General features: G+C 38.9%; 1 protein-coding gene across 2 annotated transcripts in view; it reads left to right on the top strand.

Moving 5' to 3' along the window:
• The first annotated feature begins 673 nt into the window (after positions 1-673).
• RIC1 (RIC1 homolog, RAB6A GEF complex partner 1) overlaps positions 674-26,645 on the top strand; it is a 52,807-nt gene continuing 26,835 nt past the window's right edge. For both annotated transcript variants that reach the window (XM_044445855.1, XM_044445856.1), the window contains exons 1-8: positions 674-1,271; positions 5,692-5,799; positions 11,211-11,287; positions 18,434-18,541; positions 21,492-21,634; positions 21,797-21,930; positions 23,317-23,408; positions 25,989-26,077. In XM_044445855.1, the coding sequence (XP_044301790.1) occupies positions 1,131-1,271; positions 5,692-5,799; positions 11,211-11,287; positions 18,434-18,541; positions 21,492-21,634; positions 21,797-21,930; positions 23,317-23,408; positions 25,989-26,077 (892 nt within the window). In that variant the 5' untranslated portion in view covers positions 674-1,130. The remainder of the gene's footprint in view (positions 1,272-5,691; positions 5,800-11,210; positions 11,288-18,433; positions 18,542-21,491; positions 21,635-21,796; positions 21,931-23,316; positions 23,409-25,988; positions 26,078-26,645) is intronic.

Here is a 26,645-nt window from a genome sequence, read left to right on the forward strand (position 1 = left end):
GTATTAGCGTTTTCATTTCGATTCACATTTTCAACTAATAAGGAATTTGTTTTTCCACAGCTAGAAAATGACAACATTGAGTGCGACTGGTCTATTATGAGGATCGCTCAAAGAATCGTGTGCATCTTTCTTTGCTTAGGGAATCTCCGTTCTCTACTTCAATACTAAAGAGAACTTAACAAATTACCAAGATTCAGAGAAACACTGCAGATTCAGACGTTTGACAACAACAAAGCATTCCACTAAGAGTGTCCCTGTGCGTCTCTTCATCCCAAATTATCACATTAGTCATGTATCAGTGCAGCGATAGAGATTGGGGGTTGGCAAGCAATGATCCATACGACTACCCTTTCTTCCTCGCCCCCCTAATTACTACGTCGTCACCCACCAGCGATTAATCGGCCACACGCTCCATTTTCCCCATCTCACTGGCACACAGAAAGAGACACGTCCCACTTTTTCCTCCCTGAACCATAGGAAATATGTAATTGCTCAGCCAAACCGGAACTCAGATGACGCGATTGTTTCCTCGCTGGGCTTCACCTATATCTTCCTCTCTATGGTTCCTCTACAACGTAATTTCCGGATTTTCTCAGGACTCCTCCGGACCAATCGGAGCGCCCTATTCTCCTCCTCCTCTCACCTTCCCCGCCCCATTTTTCAACAGTGCCGAGTTGCCATACTGAGCCCGCCGCCGCTGTTTGCTTCATCTTCTTGTGCGCCCGCGCGCGTCTTTTTCCCCCCCGCTCTCCCTCCCGCTTGGTGTTCTAACCACCAGACGCCGACCTAGCACAGGAGAAGAGATGGCGGCGGTAGCGGGTGAAGCCGTAGCGGGAAGAGCGCGAGACGCCCGGAAGCCTGAAGAGACGTCGCGAGGACGCCTTCTCGAGCTGTAACCGTCCTTCTTCCCACCCCCGTCCCGTCAGTTCGCTAGAAAGATAGAGCTGCCCCCTTCCCCCCGATCTCCCTTCAACCTGTGAGGGGGCAAAAACGGCCCGCCGGGAAGGTTCCGGCTGTTATTATGCCCGGCTCCTCCGTTCGTTTCCAGAGCGCCCCCGCCGCTCGGGGCTGATGCTGGGATCCCTTCTGGGTTCCGGACGCCGTTTCTGCCTCCGGGCTGCTCCGCAGACATGTATTTCCTCAGCGGGTGGCCGAAGAGGCTGCTGTGCCCCGTGGAGGCTCAGGAGCCTCCGCTCTTTATTCATGCGGACCCGCAAAGGACTTTGTTCGCCGTGTTGTCCCCGTCTCAGCTCAGCATCTGGTACAACAGGGTGAGTAGTAGTTCTTCGCTGAGTTGTCATCACCTGCTTTTCTGCTCCGTCCGATCTTCTCCAAACGCCATCCGCCCGCTTTTTAAAGTCCGCTTGGATCCTGCTGTGATTTCTAACTGGGCTCAACGAGATTGAGGTTCACTTGCTTAGTGAATTCGACTCAGACCTCGAAGTTTTGAGGAGCAAATTCCTGCTCTGCCATGATTTCAGCGCGTGGCTGGCAAGCTTTTTTCTCTTTCAGCCTCCATTTTCTAACAGCAAATTTGGGAGTCATTGGCCTACCTCACAGGGGTGTTACCCTATATAAATAAGAAAAGCATTGTACACTGAATTGCCTTGAGAAGAGGAATACCCAGAAGGCTTGTGCTTACTACAGGGTGTTGTGTGTGCATATGTTAAGGGTTTTTTTGTATATAGTTTTGGGCTTTGCATTATCAGGGTGCTACTAGCCTTATCCCTTTAGTTGTCACATTGATAGACTGTTGCATATGTGCAGCTAGGATATTAACCTTAGGATATTACCATTCTGATGTCTCAAACTCATTGCAGAATTAAAGTATCTTCAGTGTGGTCATGCACAACAGAGTATGATGTGCAAGTAAGTGCCACAGTGGCAGAACATAGATGTTGAAAATTGATGATTTATGGTTCAGAATGTTAAAGAAACAGACAAGGGAAAAACCTTTATATGTGTTGGTAAGCCACTGCTATTTAAAGCTGATGGCAGTGGGCTGTATAGTCATGGTTCAGAGGCAGTAGGAGCTATATGGAGCACACACTGAGTTGTAAGTGGTGTCACTCTACTGACAGAATACTCTTTGATCCAATGGAACATGGATGGAAGCAATTTTTTCTCATTGCCCATTTGCTGTGACCGCCTAAAAACTGCTTGAAATGTGGGGGGCATTCAGGGGAATGGAACTCATAAAAAAATGGCATTGCTTCCTGTTCCACTGACTGGAGCTTCTGCTGGATTGAGGAGCACTCCAGTGGAATAACATTAAGTGGGTATGACCCATGCAAGAAAATCTTCAGGTGTATGTTGTAATGCAAAATTTTAAGCCACTTCTATGATATGTGGAGTAGTTTTTCCTCAAGTAGTGAATGTGTATTGTCGAAACAATTTTCATGTGTTGTTGGTACCCACATCAGTTGATTATGTTGCGGGTCCATTGCTGAAACAGACAAGGTGGTAGAAGCTCTGCGAGTATACTTAATTTGGCTTCCAGGTTGCAGGATGTGTAAGTTTTAATAAGTTTATGGGTTGGATATAACTTCATAAACTCTGTAAACAGGAATTGTTTTTGCTGACATATTGAAGAATGTGATTAGCTTAAGAGAACACATGATCTTATAGGCAAACAGGAATTGTTGATAGGCATATCAGGGTGCTGCTGTCACTTCGTATTTAGTTGCTCAGATACTTTCCTGTCATTCATAATGCATGCTTTAATTCAATATACAATTCATGGAGTGGGAAACAGCTGTGAGGGGAAAAAAGCTTACAGTCTGCTCTCCAGAGTTCACTTCAGTTGCAGCAAATAATAGGTTGATGTGTGCCAGGTAGACTGGCAAGTGTGGCAAAGCCTTCTATTTTTCTTGCCTTTATCATCCCTGGAAGTCCCACAACTCATCTAGATGAGCTGACATGGGGTTTGTGGTCAGTGATAGCCATCAGGATGCTCTACAAAGACCCTCATATTATTCAGCCATATATATAAGTCTATTCTGCAGCACAGAAACATCAGTGAGCAATGCTGGCAACTGCTACTGTGCTGGGGTCAGGGCAGATGAACAGGCAAGAGTGGGACAGTTATAGCTATATAAGGTGTTGAAACTTTATTAACCGATTCATGCAATCTGTTGTGCATATATGGGGTCTTGTAGAAGTAACCGTAAAGCTTCTAAAACTTCATTTTTCATGAAGTGCAGACTTCAGTGTCTTTTTTAAATGTTATGTGCTGACTGCAATTAAGGAATGTGTTTCACAAGTTAGAAATACTTCTGGTAATTCTTGTAGTAAGCACTGAAAATGCAAGACTTGACAAGGTTGGCTTTTTGTTACCTAAGTATGTGTGAATTTTGAAACATAACGCATTAGTGCAATAAATGTTAAAGCGCTTCAGCTAGAATAGCATTGATTATATTGGCTTTCATATGTAGAAAATATTGGATCAAAGATAAGTCCTTAGGTAAATGGCACAGAGGAACAAGTTTTCTTGGAAATCATCTTTTAAAGGTGCAGTATACAGAAACAGGTAAATGTGTGTTTCTTTCAGCCCTAGAAGTTTGTTTGTTTGTTTGTTTGTTTGTTTAGAGCATTTTTATGCCACCCCCTTTGCAAAAAGCCTCAGGGCAGACAATTTTGACAAATTTGCTTCATGGATTGGAATAAATTAGTAGGGTTTGAGATCTGATGTGAAATACGATTTTAGGTTTACCTTTGCTGATACGTTTAGATAACTTGCACATCTAACTAAGGAATATAAGCTAGGAAGGTTGATGTACAAATGTATATTCCTTGAGGGTCAGAAAAATGAATGAATGAATTATAAAGCCAAATACTCTGAGCACTGTTCATTTTCTTGTATACTTTGTCAGTGCATTTTTGAATGACTTGAATTAAATCTACTGATGCATGAGAACAGATATTTTAATTTATAACTTTGAGTGCAGACTTTGTGATAGTACAGCAAATTGGTGAATCAAAATTGCCCAAGCCATTCATTTGTGAGCAGAATGTAGCAGTGACAACATAGGCTTTATGGAGATGCTTCCTTGATTTGTTCTCAAAGCAGTTCAGGATGTATATGGGAACATGAAGCAACATGTGGCCCTCTAGAAGCTTTGGCCTACAACTCTCATGATTCTTCAATGTTAAGTATTGGTGAGGAATATTTGGACTATTCTTATCCCTTTACCATGGCTAGGGATAATGGAAGTTGGAGTCCTCCATATTTTTTGACTGGCAAGGTGCTTGCCCCTGTATTGTAAAGGCTCATCTGGAATACTTATTTTAGCTGTACCCTCGATCAGGACATCACTGCCGCCCTGCTTTCCTTTAGTATTCTGATTGTTGCATTCTAGAATTCAATGTTTCTGGTAATGCAGAATAAGATCAACAGGTAATTGACACTAAGTGTAATCCTATGCATGACTACTCAGAAGTAAGTCCCAGTGAATTCAATAGAACTTAAATCTCTTGTGAGTAAATGCCTCGTAAATATTAAATGTTTTGTAATGCCTATATTATTGATACTATTTTAAAATACAGTTTATTATTGATTGCAGTTATTTATATCCTGCAATTCAGAAGAGGAGCAGAAGGAGCAGAAGTAGCATTAAAACAATAGCATCTCAGTATTCAATATTAACAGTTTAAAAACAATCAGGATGCTTCTCAGAGAATCTACTGCTTTGGTAGAAGGTTGCCCTGGCTGTGGAAGGGTCCAGCTGGAATGGGAGCAGGTCTTGGTGTATGTAGTTCCCTGTCTCCTGCAATCCTTCCCAGAGTGTAGTTGATGGTAGATGGTCCTATAGTGGTGGGAGCCCAGGGAGTCCAGCTGGAGCAGCCCCTGAAGAGACCCTCCGGTTACAAAATGCTCATGCAAACAATTCAGGCATACCAATCAAAAGTTGATAGTCTGATACCCTGTATTGTGGTGAAGTAGCACAGTAGAGCGTGGTGTTGGCGCGTGTTTGACTTTCACTGCCACAGTATATTGGGGCAAGGTGGTTTGCATAGCTTGCTGAGTATGGAAGCTTAGTTTCTCCACAGTCTGGCTTTCCTTGTGAGGGGAAGAGTGAATATCCTTTGTATGGGGTCCACACAGTTTGAAATGTATATAGATGATGTCAACTTACATTCCACCTGTTTTTAATTGAAGTCTTGAAAGCAATGAATGTGCAAATATCACTTCACTGTATAGATTAGCCATCTTTGTAAAAGTGAATTGGCTCATATATGTATAGAAAGAAAAACTTTTCATGGCATTCCTATGCTGTTATTTTAATTCATCTTTGCACAGAAGCAGAAGAGGTTTCTACAATAATATAAGTAAAATGAACAGACTGAAAAGAAAATAAAGGATGTGGAACATATCCTGTTCTCATATGGAGCCACCTCCATCTTTTTCAGTTTGGAGAAAGAACTTTGGAATTATGTGAAATATTGGATATGAATAAAAGAAAATATAAGATCCAGTTTTACAAGATAAAAGTTAATAGAACGTTTGTCATGTTATAGTACTTTTTGAAAGTATTATATGTTTTAATACGTTGAAAGTGTAATATAATTAATTATGCATACATGAGAGTGTTATCTATGAAAGTAATATCCAGTAGCATTTTTTAAAGTTAAATATTGAAAAACGGGTATGTAACTGTTTAATTGTCTTCTTTTCTAACCCCCCCTCGGCAGCCCAGTGTGTTAATTGTAAGCTACAAAGAATCTCCGAAAGCAGCATTGCAGTTTGGATGCTATGATCAAGCGGAATGGAGACCTGACAGCACTATGATAGCAGTTTCGGTGAGGCATTGTGAAGATATTTTATGGCACTAATTCTGATAATAATAAACTGAACCTACCTTATAGAGGTCATTATAAGGCTTAGTAAAATATATGTGAAATATTTGAATGTACCCTAAATAGCATTGTAAATACAGTAATAAAAATACAGGTTTGTTGTGTCTATATTTTAAATTTTGGCATGCTAGTCCTCATTTTAATTAACTCAGAAGCAGTATTGTTAATAGGCTTTTCCAGCTAGTTTGTTAGGCAGTAGGCTTCTCCAGATGATTTTTCAGCCACCTGAACTAAGCAAGAAATGTATAATATTAAAACTTCTTAAGATTATACATCTACCCTTCACTGCACTGAAATTGATCTTAACAATGCATAATGTAGAATGCTTGCCTTATATTCAGGACTTTTGGAAGCATGTTAACATTGTATTCAATTTTCTCCTAAATATGTGGCTTAAAAGCATTTTAAATTTAATGGCCAAAATTCTCAAGTTTCTACAAAGAACTTGAGCGCTGTAAAGAACCTTTTTTGGAAATTGATATTTATCTTGGTTTCCGTTGACTGAAACACGTTATTTGTCCATGGGCTTGATCATGTACCACATCTGGATTAATGGCAGCCATTTGCATAAATCCAGATGTGGTGCATTACTCTGCAAGTCCAGTGATTATTTCAGTTTGCAAGTATTAGGGGATATAGATTCAGCAAGTACATTTAGAGCAACATTAGCCTTATGAGAGGCCTCATAATTGGAAAGCTTCCTTGAACATAGATTGTTTAAATATCCAAAGAACACAAGCATGCTATTGTTCATTTTACATTTATTTATTAAGTATAGTGCATTTTTAAAAAATCCCTCAGCGTAGCACTAGTCAATAAAATATGCTTTAGACATTTTCAGACACAAGCTATAAGTAATAATTACCAATAAAATATAACTTGCTTTATATATTCATGTGATGCCTTATGGTTAAACCTTTGGAAAGCTAGGAAATATTTTAAAATCAAGAGATTGCAGTCTTTCAAAGTTTCACAGGCTAGCATTATTTAGAATCAAAGTTGAATCTTAGGTTTCTTCTTTTTGCTGCTTATATTCCACAGTGCAACTTAGGCAGTTTTATAACTCTGGCAGCATCGGTAATGGATATCCTACAGAAATTTAGGTGAACCATTTGAAATAGTCTTTAACACAGTGCTAGCTAAATAAGACAGTGGACGACTTTTCACAGCATGGCATTCTACCCTGTGAATAAGCTACACAGTGTGGGTTGTTTACACAGTATGTCCAACAGACAATTCTGCTTATTATGGGTTGCACTTCCCTCTTTTCCCTGGTCCTTCAGTTTACATCTCAAGGCAGAGCTCTCCTAGTCTCCTAATCCTTGCCCCATTTGCAACCTCTTTTAGTTTTCAGGGTTCTATTAATACATAGCCAGGAACAATGATGAACTTGAATTGTTTAATGGAATAAAGGGTTGTGCTTGTATGTGCAAAGTATGAGAAAATGGCAAGGTACACTTTGAACTATTTTTATTATCTATCCTGACCTTTTCCATCTAAGAAACTAAAGGTGGCTTACATAATTCTTCTCCTCTCCATCTTATCCTCACAACAACAATCCTTTGAGGTAGGTTGGGCTGAGAGTTTGTGGCTGGCCCAAAGTCACCCAGTTGGCTCCATGGCTGACTGGGGACTAGAACCCAGATTTCCCAAGACCCAGCCCAGCATGCTTAACTACTACACCACACTGGCTCAGGCCATTCCTCTGAAAGAAGTTAAAACAAGTTCCTTCGGTTGTTCTGGAAGACAGTGAGGAGCTATGTTAGATGCTGAAACAACAGTGTAGTGGTAATAGCTTGTTACTGACCCACCTCTATCAGAAATGAAAGTTTTTGGACAATCTCAAGCAGTTCTACATGCAGCATACCACTGTTACCTTGAGATCTCAAAAGCATGATGGTATCTTCTTGAAAAGCAGTCTTGGCCATCATTTCAGTTTAGAGAGTTGTTGTTTAAAATAAGTGAAATTGTTATCTGGAGACTTTACAGAACTGCAAAATATTGCATGGAGGTAGCTTAGAGAAGACTTGACATTGGAACATATCTGTGGTAACAAACCTTGTTCTCCCAAGAACTTGAAACAGGATGGAAGTGTATCTTTTTCCATTGTTACTTGTGATGACGATAAAGAGGCAGGCACAGTTATTGCACAATATTCTTTCATAACCTTTATCAAATCCAGTTCAGCCAAAGTGTTGATCTGGTAAGCAGACATGTTTCATAGCATGGCATGAAGTCCAACTGGGATTGTGATAGAAATTAGGTTCAAAGGTTACTTTTGCTTTTGGATGTCATAGTCATGATGAGGGCAAAAACTATGTAGTAAGGCTTCAAGTGTTATGTGACAGGCTGTGAATGACACCTCCAGCTGCTGCTCACAATTTCACATCTTTATCATCATAAGTATGACGAATCCATGTCCTATAGCTCAGTCATCAATTAATAGAGTGCAGCCAAGAAATTGGAAGAAGATTGAGATTTGCCCAGGTAGCAATGAAGGAACTAGAAAAGATCATCAAGTGTAAGTATGTTTCACTGGAGACAAAGCCCAAGATCATCCATACTATTGTATTACTGATCACTATGTAAAGGTGTGAAAGCTGGACTGTGAAGAAAGCTGACTGGAACAAATTTGATGGATTTGAAACATGGTGCTTGAGGAGAGATTTGCAAATATCCTTCACTGGCAGAAAGATAAACAAGTGGGTCCTTAGTTCAAATTAAGCTAGAACTTCCCTTGGATGCAAAAATATGAAACTTAAGACTGATGTACTTTGTCATGGGAAGACAAGACTCACTGAGAAGACACTAATGCTAGGAAAAGATGAAGAGAGAAGGGAAAGAACAAATATGAAACAGAATCCATAAAGTAAGCCACAGCCTTGAGTTTACAAGAACTAAGCATGGCTGTTGTGGACAGGATATTTTTGAGTGCATTCATTAATAAGGTTGCTATAACTTGAGGATAACTTGACAGCAACATGAGAATACATTTAATAACCTAGACAAGTGTTGGTGATAGTAGTGAAAGTATGAACATAGATTTGCAAACTGCAGAATGACTATGACACAGTGCAAATAGCTTCTGGGTCAAGAGCTCTGGTCTCATGCAGGCTGGAAAGCAGATTTTGAGTGATATTCCTAAAAAGAGATGCAGTATATTTGAGTTTTGGTTTTAGATTTGGTTTGTGAATAGTCCGTAAAGACTGAGTGAGTTTCTAACGTTGTTGGAATTATGTTATCCAACATTCAGAAGGAAGGAATCCAAGGTAGGGGTTCAGGCCTCCAACCATGAGCAGCTATTGACAAACATCTGTTCTGGGGTGTTCTGAAAAATGTCATGGGTGAATCCAGGTTGCTTCATAACCCATCACATGCCAATCCTTATACGTGAGGGCAATATGGTGGCTGAGACTTGTAGGCCCGGGGTAAAAAGAGGATCCTGAAAAACCTAGATGCCATTTGGACTCTGACATGGTCCAAGGCCATTGCATGAAGGCACCAAACATATAAGGTTCTGATGCCATGAGCCAAGATGAGCTGGCTGAGGCGCACCCCCACTAATGCTTTCTACCTCTACAGACTTTCAAGGGCTGTCGGTATGGAGGCAGGGAGGAACTAGCCACTGACTAGGCCTACACTGAGCTACATATGTTCTTCTGTATCTGCATGACTCTTCAAATGAGGCCAGGATGTGTGGAATTAGGCCTTTTATAGTCACGCAACAACCTGTACCTTGAAATTTCAAGATAGGGCTTTCAGCACTACCTATTTTGTGAAAGTTGGGTTTTTCTAACCTAGTACTGTTGCCAGTGACAGGCAGCTTATCTCCAGGGTTTCTTCCTAACCTTATCTGTAGGTTCCAGGGATTGAACCTGGGATTTTCTGTCTGCAGTTAATGTGCTCCATCTCTGATATGTGACTTCATGAATTGCAAGCTCAGATTATGACTCTCCCATTAATTGCACACTAAGATTTCTCCATTGCCAGATGTTCCACTTCATAAAATCAGTGAAGCTAATACAGACAATCCACTTGGCTGGAACACATTTAGATGAAACTTTAATTTAATTGCACTAACATTTATGGGATATGGAAGCTCAGCCATTTGTAGAAGTTACCTTGTTTTTACTCAAATTCCACACTGAAACTTGGGAGCAACTTTGATGGTAGTGCAGACAGATACGAGCTTTGTAACATCAGCTTGTGCAGAAGGGGAAATTGGAGAGCTTCTTTTCTATGCTAATGCTAGAACTATCCATTTTGTGCAGTGTCGTCTTACTCTTTCAGCACAAGAGAAGCAGTAATTATAAATTATTTAAAGGTGGTTAAACAGGAAAGATAATAGGGTTAGCTTTCATTTTGTATTTTTGTTTCATAATCATTGAAATTAAGTAGAAAATAAATTTAACAGTACTTAATTTGCATTTCAAGAAGACTTGTGAAGAAATGCCATAAAACTAAAAGGAGAACTGTTACTAGGCAGAACTGCTAGTGAAATGGGCTAACAAGTGCATGTTTTCCTTGTGCTTCTGTATCCTTGATTGAAAAACAGGAAACCATTCCTGAACGGACATTTGAAACCTTTAATTTTCTCTCTCAATCTTGCTGCTTTGAGAAGCATACTTAGCCAGCATCCAACTGCTTAAATGGAAAAATCTAGTTAAAAAACACTTTCTCATTTGAGCTGCTGTTCATTTGGAGACCATTTCAGATAACATGCATCAGTTCTAAATAAATTTGATTTCATTAATTTCATTGGATTTACTTCCAAGTAAATGTAGTTAGGGTTCATTTAGGATACTCAAATTCATGATTAAGAGGGAAAATAAGGTTAGATGATCACAGTAATAAAGGTTTTTGGAAAAGAATAATGGTTACTGAAAAATCTGTTACGGTATATGCTCTGCCATTCTTCCTTGCATTTCTGAACTTCTGCCCATGCCTTTCTCTAAATTTCAGCTTATCTCCTTCTGGCTCTCCTTGTTAGTGGTACAAAATAAAGCAGAGAAAATGTGTGTGCCTTTTCTGGGGAAAAAATAAAAACCAACATAATACTACTTAACAAATTTAACTTGATCACCATTAGAACATGTGCTACATATAACTTAGAAGTTATCAGTGAGAACAAATCGGCATTTAGAACTTACGGCTTTATCATTTACATAAATGTACTGTTATGCAGATAGGCATGTATACACATGCTTTTAACTAATGCATTCATATTCATGGCTGTGCAAAATAAGTGTGTTGGATTTTCTTGATTATTATATTCTGTGTGCTTTAAATATATAGTGCCTTGACCTAACTCATGTAGATAAACACAGGTATCTTTGATTTTGTATACCTTTCAGACTGCAAGTGGATACATCCTGTTTTTTAATCTTCCATCAGCAAGAGACAAGTATCTTTATGAGCCAATTTATCCCAAGTAAGTCTTGCCATATATGCTTCACTTCTTCCATTGCACAGTGCTAAAAACCATAGTTTTGTTGTGATTAGATGCTTGCGTAAGAATTATATAAAATTCTTTATGCAGTGCTTGGTTGTATTACTGAGAACAGTATTACTCAGTCTGAATCACTGTTCTTTTGTGGAGGTAGGGATGGGAGAATGCAAACAATGGGACTGTGACTTATTTATTTATGCACATATTTATAGGCCACCTATAACTGCTGAGACCCTCCTAGGTGGCTTAGAATAGGCATACAATTTTGTCTTGTGTGACATGCAAAATAAAGATTATCAGCAACATATTTAGCAGAAAATGTGTTAAGGAGCAATCCTATGCATATTTAGAAAGGAAAAAGGACCTTTTTTGAAGGGGCATCCAGACTTGAGAATACGCTCCTTTTAGATTCCAATTAAAAACTCTTCATTTTCCCAAACTTTTGCAAATGTTTTGCTTCTACTGAGCTCTTTACATACAATTGATTGCTGTTCTTTCTGTTTTCATAGTAATGGACTGTATACATTTTGTAAGTTGTCTTGAAAGAATAAAAAAATTAAATTTGTTCATGTGCTATGATTGGGCTTGCCCTGCCATGTTCCAGAAGTAGTTTGTACTGCCTTACAAATATAATAAAGACAAGTTGCAAACCCCTTTGTTACATGGTCCAATATAATTGAATAGTTCAAATCTTATAGCTCAAAGATGTTTTGAATGCTTTTAATTCTCTTAGGTATGATTTTTTAAAAAAATCTTGCTCTCTATTATGTTTACTCTTGTTTTATATTCAGAATCTTTCTTAATTACTGCTATAAACTATAATCAGTCATTAACATTCATTACTATGTCATGAAAGAATTACTAGTGTCTCCCAAAAAATGAAAGCACCCATGCAGAGATTGGATTGCTCACAGAATCTTTTCATGTTACTTCTCATGTCTTGCCTCTTTCCATTCAGTAAGTGCACAATAACTCTTCCAAAAATGTAGGGTGTGAACTCCCTGGGGAATAGGTAAAACTTAGCCTTTCACCCTATAAAAAGTAAACCTTAGTATATGTATGATTTTATTTCATAAAGTTTTACTTTCAGTGACAGATCTTGGAAACACTGTATTAGTATAATAAACTATGCAATTGAACTTAAGTGGAAACTGCTGGATATGGTGTCAACTTATCAAAACCTTGTTCTAACAATTCATGCTTACCCAATTATATTCAAGTTAGATCAGCTACATCAGAAAAGTCATCACATATTTCTATTCTACTACAATTGAAATTAATGTATTTTGCTTATATCTTAATCAGTTAATACAAAGTGGAGAATTTTTATCAGTGTTATAGAACAAGAAGTAAATATTGTTCCACTCATTAGATTGCTGCTTAAATCAGTGAAATTATTAGTGGTATTTAAATGTGTTACTTAAAAACACAAGTTTTATTAAAATGATAGTGACAAGAATTCTCTGTGAAATACTGAATTTTTCTCTATTACTATTTCTGTATGATGCAAAATATAACCTATAAGTTTTACCTTTGAGCTAAGTTTCATTTTGATAAATGGAATCCTACATCTCCATGGTATAGTTGTGTTAACAGTGACCTGGTTCTTACAACACTACAACTAACTATAGATTATAAGTTGTGATTGGTTGTCATAGTGAGTGAACTTAGCATGGTTTTATCGGGGTGGGGGGGATTTTTCATGAACAAACCACCCAATAAGAACCCATTGCCTCTTTTAGGGTTTGATAGTTCTGGTGATTTGTTGGGTTGTCTGAAGCCAGCTGTGTGATTTTATCAAAGTTCTTGGGAACAGCTCAAGGGTTGCCTGGCCTGAGTGGCAAACCCTGCTGCCACTTGCCATGAACTTGCTCTTTACCTTTGTCAGTCTCCATCCACACCCTTCTCTCTGTATCCCTAAAAATTGTAAATGGCTAAGTAGAACAGCTAGCAGTGGAGGGAAGGGACAAGCAGGAAGCAGAGTAGTGAGCATAAAGGGAAGGTGCTTTGCTAGTGGTTGCTCTCGTTTCAATGTAAAGTAAAGCTGCCTTTGAAAAGGATGGCACTGAAATGGAGGATAAATTTGATGAGGGGTATCAGCATTCTTGGATAACTAGTGGAGGGTCACTTTTGGATTCTTGCATTCATAAGGGCACTGAAAAGTAATTCCATTGGCAATCCAATGTGGGTGGTGGCTGGAGGTGGGGAGAGAATCCATGGAACCCCAGTGGCCTAATTGTAGAAGGCACTACTGAGGTAGGGACTAAGACAACAAGGAGTACTGCAGAGGTGCTTGGAATATGTGCTGGAGTTGGTGAGAGAAGTGAGCAGGAATGGGAGACAATAAATTGCAGCAAACACAGCCATCTGTGGGGAGTTCAGTGACCAAATGACCCATGAGAGCTCACTCATAGGATGATATGTGAATTCACCCAATCTGTTAATTCTTGTGGGCTGTTCAGTCATTGAGTACAATGGTAACATGATAAAGTAGCAAACCCAATTAAGGATATTCTCTCTCTGCTCCTTTAACAATGTCTTGCTATTTTGGAAATGTATTGTTCACGGTTTGAAGTTAAGCTGCTTGCTTCTTCCTCTAAAGTGTATATCTAATCTTGTTTTTAAAAAAGGTGGGTGGGGGGAAATGGCAGCACTAACTGTCATACCTCAGAAGACTGTGTGCCCATCTACTGTATGCAGATGGGTTGATAATCCTTTGCTGTTGAAAAGAGAATTATAAAGGTATTGTGCAAGACCAGACATCCTGTTGGGGGAAGCTTTGGCTGATTGTTTGGAAAAGCCCTCAGACTAGATGTAAAAATTGGTTTCCTGGAGTGTTATGAAGAATTCTTGCTGGCAGTTACACTGTTGGGCCTTAAGAGATTGTTGACTTCTTCAGCTAGACTGTTCTACTCAATTCATTGCAGTAAAACCCAGGAATAAACAGAATTGGTATTTGAATGAAGCCAAAACTATAAGTGGCACTGCTCCAACTTCTCAGTCTTTCTTCCATTTCAGAGTGGAACTTGGAACATAGTCAGTGTTGGCCTAAAGCCCATATTCTGAGATGCTGTTCTGAAGTGCATGCATAAAGAACTGTTCAGTCTTCAACCTAAATTTTATTTTGATGATGGAAAACCGATTAAAGTGGAGTAAATGAGGCCAAATAAGAACAGCATAGAAACTAATAAAATGTATAAATATCTGGTATGCAGACTTATTACTTGGTGCATGGATTGTAATGAAGCAACAACGCTCTGTATCCAGCATCTGTTATTTTGTGATCAGTGTGTTTGTTCAGCTTTTAAAAGATTTCTTTATTCAGATAAGATTCACAAGGATTCTGGTTTTCTTATATCCTTTTTTTGGTTGCAATAGTAATTCCAAACCAGTGTTAAGTTTCATTGCCCTTATATCCTAGTTAGATTCATACTTTCTGTAGATGTCAGCATCGTAGGACCAAATTTGTCCACCATGAGTTTCTTGTTCTTTAGGAACAAAACTTGAAGAGTTCTCTTTGACCTCCCTTCCTGCATTTGGATACCTCTGAGAAATATCTACAGTAACTTAGTGTTAGGACAGAAATATAGCAGTTGCTGACACACACAAAACATTCCTTCCTGCTTCTGTCACCAACATGCATGCACAGTTTAAAGGTCAAACCAATTGAAATGTTGAAGCAGGCTTGCTAGGATGTGTGCTGCATCTAAAGGCTTTGAATTTTGGTGACCTCTTTGCATATGCCATAAACCCATCTCCCAGGTGCTGCTGCCAAAAGAGGGGAAACAGAGATTGAGTGATATTGCTTCCTGACCCATGCTTTCCAGCACTGACATCTGGCTTGGTTCTCTCCTAATCAAGTTGTACAGAAATAAACAGCTGCTTTCAGGCAATTGTTGGACAACAATGTGAAATAGGTCTAGACCTTTAAAGTATTTGAACATTAAGACTTTTAATTTAAGTTTTTAAAATAATTTAAATACTTTTGAGATAAACTGACTTACTTCTTGGCGGGCAAATAAGGAGTTAGATTTGTCATTAAGGGAGGTAGAAGGTGAAATAGGGGCTGGAGTAGAGGGCAGCAGTGATTGTTATGAGCAGAGCAAGAATTCTTGCTCACTTTGACAACATGGATGGGTTGATAGGTTCAGGAGGGGCTACTTTGTAGACTAGACCACCAAAAAAAAAGTGTGTGGGGGGAAGTTGGAATAAGCTGTTGCTACATTCTAATTCCATTTACTTCAAGCCTGTTGGTGTCAGAGATTCCTTCTCGGCTTTCCATGGCCCATATCCTACTGAGAATTCTTTTCTCCCAGCAAGGTCATAATTATTGGGTGCCAAAGAACAGGGCGAGAAAGAAAGGACATTCACTTGAAACAGTGGTAGGCATGACTTGGGGTGGGGGAGTCATTGGAAATAAAAAAAATAGGAAAGCAATGCTGACCTATATATACCACTATTTCAGCATTTAGGTCTTCAGTGCAGCTTGCAAATATGCTTTTCTATTCTATTCATTTAATGTCTGAGACTATTAAAATCAAGTTCCGTGAAATGCGTCGAAGATTGATGAGATATTTGTATTCTTGTTTACCCAATATTCCAGTTAAGTTCACATGTGGCAAAAATCTGTGATGATGATGCTACTACCTTCTGATCATATCTGACTCAACTGACATTTTAGTAGTTGGCAGTTGGAAGTCCTGTCCTAAGGAAGCGTTGAGCAAGTACCGTATTGCCATTACAACCACAAATTAGGGGTGCAGTGAGCTGTAAGACTTATACTCCGAAAACAGCTGAAACCTGCTGGTGTAGGAGAGATTGTTCTGAACTGATTTTAAGTTAGGAAGGAAAATAAATGGTTTATTTATGAGTTCACAGTTGATAAGCAACTTCCAACAGTTTGGTAGGTATTGTGAAATTTTTATTTCATAGACTTCCTGCAGTTTCTCTTGGTTGTGCGGTGTCTCTTGGGAAACCAATGTTTCTGGTCAGGAGTCTAGTTAATAAGGTTCTTGTCTGTGTTTCACCCTAGTAGTATAAAGTGTTAGTAGTTTCTATTTAAAAAAATATGTTCTTTGGCTTACTCCATACTGTGGGAGCTAATAAAGTCAGTTTGGCCAGGAGGGGTTACCAGATGGGTGTGAGTATATACAATTGCTAGAGAGATGGGATACAAGCTCCCTACTCTACTGAGCACTGAAGATTCAAACTCTTAAATCTGAAACTGCCCCAGCCTCTCAAGGTAGAACTTTTCTTGAAAATGAGGAACAAATATGAAATAACTTCTGTTCTTCATCTTGAAAAAAGTCTTGTCCTAGAGTCACACATCAACGTGAGATGTGGTGACTGCCAAACACATCTTGAATATTCATGTCATGCTGGAATATGGCAATAGTATGAGCCAAGTGTTGAGAGAATATGGAAATGGTATGGAATCATATGTTTTGACTAGTTCCAGCTTCAACAACTTCATTGCTAGATGGCTCTCAGTGGCAGAGTGGTAGATATAAGTGCCAGATCCGTCTTTTTACTGGAAGAGACACATGGAGTCTATACAACTGAAGCTATTCTGCAATAACTGTTCCACAGTAACGAAGCTTGTGAAATGCTTTACGCTGAAGTCACCCAGAAAAATGTAGAAGACTTCAGCATACATGCCAAGCCAAGCATTTTAGGCTTTGGCTCTAGTTTTTTGTTTTATTTTTGCATCTGGGTAGAATAGAGTCTGTGTGTTGCAAGATGTTTATTGGTTCAATGTTTTGTATTAGTTAGTGCAAGCAAGGTGCTGAAGCAGCTGTTTTGTCTGAGTCCACTGTTACTCTTTTGGCTTCATTGATAGTCATATACTGCTTAGAGCATTCTCTCAATCTTACGTAACTAACTGCATTTTACAGAAGTCTGGAGAGTCAGTTGCTGATCTTGGCAGCTTGCCAGTTGCTTATACAGCACTTGTTGTAGCCCGCACATGTTTGTTCAGAAGTTGACATTTGTTTGCTTCTGGCTATCTCCACAGATGTCTTCTGTTGTGATGAGTTGTACTTAACTTATCAATACAGCAAGTTCTTTGAAGTGAGGTACTAGTGAGTGGTTTTGCTTGAATATATTTCAGAAGGCTTTATGTCTTTAAAAATCTTGAAATATCGACAGTGTCCATTTTTCCTTTTAACAGGTTTGGGTGGGTTCGTACCCTAAGTCACCCTCCAAGTAAACCATGCTGGGTTGGTTGTTCATGGAATAGCCTGTGGCGTCTGACAGACAGTGGGGCTCACTGAGAATTACTCTCCCTTTGTCTTTAGCCCTCCAGCTGGTACCCCAAATTCCTTCATGGAGAACCCATCTTGTCTCCCCCACCCAACTCTTTTTGCCATTCCTTCTTGCTTAAGGCCATTTCCCAAATGTGTAATTGCATTAATATTTTTTTATTTTACTCAGCCCCAGAAAATTGTATAGTATTTAATGTTTAAACATTATTTGTCTTTTGGAATCACACAAGTGCACTCAGTCTCATCGTGTCAGTGTCTGTAAATTTCAGCTGTGAAAGGGAGCAAACTGCAGTTGGTAACACAGTTGCAACCTGGCAAGGTGAGAGTGCATATGGGGTAATTTACACGTAACAACTGCTAAACTGTCAGATGAAAATCACCAGTAATGAAGAAAAAGACAGATGTGTCCCCCCCCCCCGCCCAGTTGGTGGCAAGATCTGCCCTTTAGCAATGTATTCCTTTGATTCCTTTTTAGAGAGGTATATATTTCGTTTTTAAGAATATGATAGTTTACAGTATCCACAATCATATTTACAGTTTAGAATAATTGTTTCTGATGGTGCTGTGTATGCTTCTTTTTGCGTAGAAGTACACCTCTGTGGAGGGACAATTACATAGCCCTTTGGGGTTGAAGTATAGTAGAAGATGACTTTCATCCCCTGACAATCCCCACAACTTGTTTTTGTAGTTGAGGAAAGATGGGAGCTAGGATATTGGTGCCTCAAAACTTCTCCAGGATTTCTGGAGACATTTCATCACAATATTTTGGTTCAGAATATTTTGTTTTATCATATAGCCTATCTTCAGGTGAGAATCTGTAGCTGTATGTCAAGAACTGACTAAAATAGCCTGAACATTTTTTCAGAGGAAGCCCTCATATGAAGGGGACACCACATTATAAGGAAGAACAGTGTGCTCCATCATTAAATCTAGAGAAGAAGCAAGTGCTAGATTTGCAAGCATCTATAACCAGGTATGTATGCACCAGAATGTGCAGAATGTGTGATGGCAATAAATAAGGACAACACACAAGGCATCAAGAATAGAGGGTTGTGCATTACTGCCAGGGAGGAACATCAGAAGCTTCCTTATGTCAGGTCAGACTATTGGGCCAGGTACTCTGACTGGCAGGGTTTTAGCCAAAGGTCTTTCCCCTCATTTATTACCTGGTCCTTTTGGTGGAAGTTGCCAGGGATTGAAGCATGACCTTCTGTGTGCAAAGCATGTTCTTTCCCATTGATCTGTGATCTTTTCCCCAAATAAATTTATTTTCGTTTCATCTGACATATTCTTCTGTAGCTTCATCAGACTCTGAAGGACCAGAAAGCTGGTCATGTTTTAACCATAGGGATTCATTTGTACAGAGTTGCTCTAAAGTTTCTCACTTCCAGTGGTTGTGAATTCGCTTCAAATGCAGCAGTTAACTTTTTCCACGAAGAAGAAATGCTGCTTCATCTCAAAAAGCCAATCACCCACCATGGTGGTGTTGATCTTTTCTATTGGAAGTTCACTTTGTGTAACAGATTCAGGAATATGCCAATGCTACATGTAGTTGCCTTCCTTCCAAAACTAGGAATACGCTTAGAGAAATGACATATGCAAAACAAAACACACAGAAACACCCAGGATTCATTAAAAGTTAGTCCACTTAAAAGATCATATTTCTCTGCTGAGAATGATGCCAAATTTTGGTTATAGTAAATGCAAAACCACTGCAGAATTTTAAACAAGGTTCAGATCAGCATTTTTCAGTTGGCAGCTCCTGCCCCACTTAATTGTGCTGTATTTACTGGCAATGAGATTTGATGCAGAATTAGATGAATACAATATTTTTCATTCTCATTATAAATATGGAGTTTCTAGAATGTAAATTGAAGACATAACCCAGTTGTGTTCTAACTTTCGCCAGACGTCAGTATTCTTTATTAATTAAATGGTTGCTTTGTTTTTTGTCTCAGTTTCTCTGTTTAGTAAGCTTTTAAGCAACACGTTGACTAGAATGCTGTGAACAGACAGCTTTAAAAATGCTACTGGTTGGTTCTAGTCAGCATTTTAGATGCCTGCCTTTGGTCTACTGTTCTTCAGATATGTTTCCTTCATTCAGTGGAGGCTTGCTTTACCCTTGAAGGTCAAAATATCTTGATAACTGGTTTATTTAATATAGTTTCTTAATCAGCCTGTCTGTTCAGTGAGCATTCAAGGCAATATACAATAAAAACAATAAAATACTTACAAATACAAAACCTGACACATTTTTAAAGTAAAAAGGAGAAGTAAATATTGAAAGCTCATCAGAAAAATATTGTCTAAGGAACTTGAAAGTTCTTTTTGGTGGACTGAATAGAACAAATGCTGTTTTTGGAAATCACCTGAAAAAATGAAGAAAAATATGCGCAGACTACATCAGTTACTTGGAATCCTGGTTCACAAGAAAATATGTTTGTGTGGTTAGTACAGCATTGGTACCAGCAGCATGTTCTAGTTTCTGAGTTAATTCATGACACTTGACATAATACTGAAGTCTGGAATCATGGTACCATAACAATCTTTCATTTAGTTCTGTTCAGCTTCTATAAACATGCTATAATAAAAATAGGCTTTATAATGAATTAATGATCACTCAGATTTATACATCCTTCAAGCATTATAATTGTATGTTGTATGAAATTTGAATAATTTATATAATACGTTGTTTATATACACTATTACAATGGAGGCTTCAGTGGTTCCTTGGAACTTCTAATACAATTGTGTTGGCTGTTTTGAAAGTATCCTATAAATATTTAAAGAACTTAAAAAGAGAACACTAGGATTGCCAGCACTGTAGATTCTGTATCATTGACTCATTTGAACTTTTCAAGATCTGTTTTCCTATCGTATGTTAGTCATTTTCATTCACTGCTCTCTGCAATTGTTAAGAAAACACTTATTTGGCTTAACCCGTATAAAAATGGCTTAGTGCAATCACTTGGTGATGCACTTGTTTTAATGCTTGCATTTTCACCTTCCACCAGTAAGGTCAGCTGTTTACTTGTTACTGCAAACTTTTGAACTATTTTTGTCAGCAAGCTGGGCTATAGATTAAATAAATACATAATTTATGAATGAGCAAGCCTCTTTCTGCTCTTTGGTTAAAAAAAACCCTGTTGCTGTGCTTTGGAAAGGTAGTAGATACAAATTATCCTTTTAAGTGTTTTATTCATTTCATTTCTATACTACCCAACAACTGAAGCTCTGTGGACAGTTCACAACAGTTAAAGTTATGTGGGAAAAGATACTAGAATAAACCAAAGAATAGTGGTGGGAACAGTGCTTCAGGATTCAATGTTACAGTTTGGGGAGACTGACAAAAGGGTTCAGAGGTCCTGAACAGGCCCAAGATGATGGGCTGAATCCAGGTAGTTTCCCTCTGCTGAAAGAAGTCTTCTGTGCCAAGATCAGGGAATCGGACAATTTCCATACCCTGCTCCAAAGTCTGGATAGTTGGAAGTTCCTCTAGAACAGGGATCCCAAATGTGACATCTGTGGATTCCTCTGATAGTACCCACAATAGAGTCTCCACCATGGTGCCCCAGGACACCTGAAAAAGGATTTTCCCCATTTTTAAAAAAAAAATAAGAGGCATTATGGTGTTCAACAGACATGAAACAACAGGTTTTGCTAAATAGGATGCAGCCTAAGATCCATAGACATGACAGGGAGATGCCAAAGAAGTGACCCACTAATTAAGCATTTTGTGGTGGTGCCCACCGCAGTTTCTTGAAGCAATCACTTTGGTGACGCCTTGCTGTGGAGCATACTGTGGAGGTGGTGATAGTAGCAGGAATGAAGGAAAATGATAAATGTATTAAATCCTAAAAAGAGTTAGTATGTCTGTCTGTGCTTCTTTTCAGCACCAGGTTAATAACATGACTTTCTTGTAGTTTACAGTCCATGTTGGAGGATCTACTTGTTGCTACTGCCGATGGTCTGCTCCACCTTATTCACTGGGATGGCATGACAAATGGAAGGAAAGCCATAAACCTATGTACAGTACCATTTTCTGTGGATCTGCATTCTTCTAGAGGTATCTAATATTGCTCTGTGCATAAGCTGATGGTTGGGCACGTGGGATTTTTTCACTGCAGGGAACCTCTTGTACTATTTTATTATATGGAAATAGAGAGCTTTAAAAAGGCTTTTAAACGTGACAGTGAAGCTTTTAATAATTGACTGTGTTTGTTGCCAGGTTCATTTTTGGGATTTGAGGATGTGCACATAAGAGAGATGGAATACTGTGCTACTCTCGATGGGTTTGCTGTTGTGTTTAATGATGGCAGAGTTGGTTTTATTACACCAATGTCAAGTGGATTCACAGCAGAGGTAGGATTTCCTAGCAATTCATCAGTTACTTGTTTGCATCTCCCAAACTGTAACCAAGCATCCTGTCCCCTGCTGTAGACTATTATTAATAAACTATGGCTGAGAAAGCACAAAATTTCGTATGAATTAGAGAGAAAGACAAAATTAGAGTTGGGGAGAACATCAACAACAAAATTGATTTTTTCATGCTGTCTTGGTTCACATGAGAACCATAGACTAAACAGGCCATGTTGGTGTGTTTAAGCCATTGGGCATGTTGGGCACAATTTGCATATGATCCTGCACCCTGTTGCAGCTTGTATCATCCAGACCTTGGAGCCATCGGTTATCTGAGAATTGTTGCCCATTCAAGCAAGCCTTTGTTTTTATATCTGTAAATTGCCTGTCCCCACCTGGGCACTGAAAATAACAGTAGGATATTTCCGGAGAGAAAAATACTTAAACGTTTGAACAAGTATAAAATGCTTTCTGAGGCACACTTAAGAGGCCCATTTTTATGACAACTGTTTGATTTCTAACATTCATTCTATGTTACCTGATAAATTTGTTGTAATATTTTCTCACATTTTGTACATTGTGATCTGAGTACTTCAAAGCAGTATTGCAAATTAGCTGTTTTGTATGAATTATTAGTATTTCCTGAGTACATTTTAAAATACAAATATGGAAATTATTTTGCCTACTGGCTTTTAAAGATAAGTAGTTAAGTAGAGGCATCCTTCCCATTGAATGTTAAAGTTGACTTGAGATCTCAAAAGTTCACAATGAGATCTGAGGAGACACCTAATTATTATTACAGTTATAATGTTCTTAAATGGAGATCCGTTAATTTCCCCTTGGGAAATGGGTAATGTAAAAAGGAACCTTAAATATGATGGGACTTGGTGTGCTATGTGTTTGGACAATTTTTGTTCGGTTTTGATTGACATGCATACAGATCTAGCCACATGCAATGAGATGGGAAGAGTAGCCATTCCTGCTCCTCCATTTCCACGCTATGCCATTTCCTGGCATCTTCTTTGTCCTATTTATTGGGGCCCCTGACTAATGGTGTAGCACTTTTGGGGAGAGTGAAGGCTTATCCATGGTGGGGGGAGAGTGTAGGGAATTCCACTCCCTCCAACCTTGTTGCACACATCTAAATCTCTGGCCAACCCAATATGTATAATATGCATGTTTCTTTCAGACATAGATAAAAAATGATGAATTAAAATCTCAAATTTTGAGGCTCATATTGAAAGAGTTTTATACGATGCATCCCCAGTACTTCCCAGGCTTGCTAAACTGAAAAGGGTGTGTACAATATGCATGGCTTCAAGTTTCAGCACAGTTTGTTCAAGAATGAACAAGTATCTTAGATAGAGTCCTTTGTAATATGTTTTGCAGCAGCTCCATGGCATTTGGGCTCAAGATATTTTGGATGGAATCTGTGTGGCAGTAAACAACAAATACAGATTAATGGCGTTTGGATGTGCAAAGTAAGTGAATACAGAAACTGAAAGGGTAACAGGTATATTTTTTCAGTGTATCAGTGCTTAAACCTGTATTGGAAGTTTCAGAATTCCTAGTTAAGAGTCTTCCTGGACAAGGATACTATACAGGTCTTCTGTTTAAAAAGATTATGATCAAAATATGCTCTACAGGAAAGTGTATCTTGGAATACATTGATTAATGAAGTAAAATAGACTAGGAAGAGCCTGGTTTATCAGTGGCTTGAGTAGCTAATATGGTCCCTATAGTATTCCTAGCACGGTTATACTGTCTAAACATGTAAGTATCTGATATGGAATATAATTAGTTTTTTAGGCCTAGCAAGTATGTGCAAGATTTATTTAGTTAAGCTACTTTCTGCTCCAGTCTTACTTTTAGAGAGCATGTCAAGTAAATGCCTCATTTTGTCCTGAAGCTTTACCTGCCGGAGCCTTCTTGTGGTTGTAGCCTAAATCCCTTGATTTGGTCTCCCCTTTCTCTGTGCTGTCCTCTCACTGAGTGAAGCCATCTGTCAAATGTTGGGTGAAGATCAAGTGACACTGCACATCTCTCAGGAGAGTAGACTTCTTTTCTCAGATGTGCTGACTGGAATGTTCCAGGAACAACTAGTTAAACAGAACTCCTTGATCTTAAAATGTTCTAGCAAATAAATAACTTTAAGTTAGAATATACCACCAGCAGCACCTTGATGTAAGGTACAATAGGATAAGTCATTTAAGTTATCCTAACTCTTCTAATAACGACTTGAGTGGTGTTAACAGTTTCATCTTGCCTGTATTACTGCATATTCTAGTTTGCCAAAGTACTTATCATATGCCATTTCTCATTGAAAAGTGGTAGGCACTTGTTGAAAAAATTGGCTTTATTAATAATGCTTCTATATGACTTGTCATGCAAGATTTTGATGTGAATGATATAATGTCTATTTGAAGCTGTTATATGAAATTATGGTCACTTTTTTCCTGGAAGTTCAGGCATGCTTTTGTTTAGCTGGTATAGCAACCACACTCATTCCTGAAGCAGATCAGGCCAGGATAACGCACGCTCTATTTGATTGGATTACTGCAATGTTCTTTAAGGGGTGCAGGTGGCACAGTGGTTTAAACTGCTGTGCTGCTGGTCCGGTTGATCGAAAGGTCGCCAGTTCAAATCTGTACAACAGGGTGAGCTCCCGTACTCTGTCCCAGCTCCTGCCGACCTTGCAGTTCGAAAGCATGCAAATGCAAGTAGATAAAAAGGTACCTCTTTGGTGGGAAGGTAACAGCATTCCATGCACTTCGGTGTTTAGTCATGCCGGCCACATGACCATGGAGACTGTCTGCGGACAAACACTGGCTCCCTTGGCTAGGAAACAAAGATGAGCACCGTCCTCTAGAGTCAGACATGACTGGACTTAACATCAAGGAGAAACCTTTACCTTTAATGTTCTTTATGTGACAATATCCATGGAGACTTCTACTGTGAAGAATACTACTGTTATGATGTAGCTCTGTGCCAAGTTTGAGGGTCCTGTTACTCCCTTTCCACATTAGCTTCAGAAATTCCTAGCTCATATCCAGGGGCAATACATGATACTCAATGTTGCCTTTTTAAATCTCTAAATGACTTTGGAGTAAGGTACCTGAATGATTCCTTCCCCTGCCCCCATAAGTCTGCCTGATCTCAGACATGATCCAGTGAGTTCATTTTGCACATTTTGAGGATGTGTGAGAGGGCTTCTTTTGCTTTGACACCCAAGTATGTGGAACTGCCTGTCCCAGAAAGTTAGGTTTTTCCTGCTGTTTAGTCTTTAGTCTGCTGCCTGAATACTTTAATTTCCAGTGAACTTCAGACAAAGGGCTGGTTTGCACAATCAGACATATGTCAGTGGCTATTTTGAATATTCAAGCCAAAACTGCAACTTGTTGTGGCATCCAAACCTGGTTTATATGACAACTGTAAACAACTATATTTGTTTCATTATAGTCTCTTTTAGGGTTTTTGAGTCCTCATGTAACCCGCTCCCACTGGGTTTGACAATATATAAGCTGCATTTTTGAACCGAATATTCAAAAGTTATCCAGCACATATCACAACCCTGTGTGGCTATTAGCTGTTTAGGGCTATTTCTATAACTTCTAAGTGATTTGTTCCATAGAGCCATTTTATTTAGTTTTCGCTCCATGGGGTTATATCAGCCTTTAATATTTTCATACTGCCTTTTGTATGTTTATGGATAATTTTTATTGCAATTGTTATTAGTTTACGTTTGGCCTTGTGAGCCCATTAGGGTGCCCCCATTGTTGAAGAGGAAAAGTGGGAAGGAAAAAAATCAATAGCTGGTAAACTAACCAGCCCAGTCTAATTGCATGTATATTTATTTGTAAGTTATGTCTTGCTAGAGTATCAATGGGACCTGACTCCTAAATAATTAAATATAGAATTGCAGTTTATGTTTACTCTTTGAATATAATGCTGTGCACAAACTAACATCATGACTTACGATTTAGTTTTTAAATGCTTACTTGCCTGTTTTTACTTGGAAAATGCAACTGTCTAAATCTTGATAAACTATGTGCTTTTTCCAGTGGTTCGGTGCAAGTTTATACGATTGATCATTCTACTGGCGCCATGCAGCTATCTCATAAACTGGAGCTCACACCTAAACAATACCCTGGTGAGTCAGATCACATTAAAGGCGATGCTAAGTTCCACATTTCCTTTGGCTAAAGGTCACTCTGATTCTGTATGGAACAGAACAGCAAGTTTGCTATAGCAGGTACAGCAAGCAGCTACAAATGTTTGTGCTCGTTATCCTAAAGGTTGAACTGCATTTCTCATAATCTAAATTGCTGAAGATTCCAACTTCAGGAGACCTTTTGCACATGGAACATGCTATGTTGATCGTGGCCACAATGTTCTCTATTCTTAGTGTTTGTTTGTTTGTTTTACCATGATTAGGCAATTTTACACTTGACATTTTAAATAGAGCTCTGTTTTTATCACAAGCATCCATATGCACCTGCCCGCTCCCTAAGATCCTTATATGAGGTCCTTCTTCGGGAGTCTTCTTTGAAGGAGATCAGAAGAGTGACTACCTGGAGTAGGGCCTTTTCTGCAGTAGTGTCCTGGCTCTGGAACTTCTTCTCTAGAGAAGTGCACCTGGCACAGGCGCTTTATTCATTTCGGTGCCAGACCAAACCCTTTTTATTTTCCTTGTATGTTAAAGATTAATTGTGGTATTT

This window comes from Varanus komodoensis, unplaced genomic scaffold (assembly GCF_004798865.1).
Source record: "Varanus komodoensis strain SLA01 unplaced genomic scaffold, ASM479886v1 scaffold5, whole genome shotgun sequence".
Taxonomy (NCBI): domain Eukaryota; kingdom Metazoa; phylum Chordata; class Lepidosauria; order Squamata; family Varanidae; genus Varanus; species Varanus komodoensis.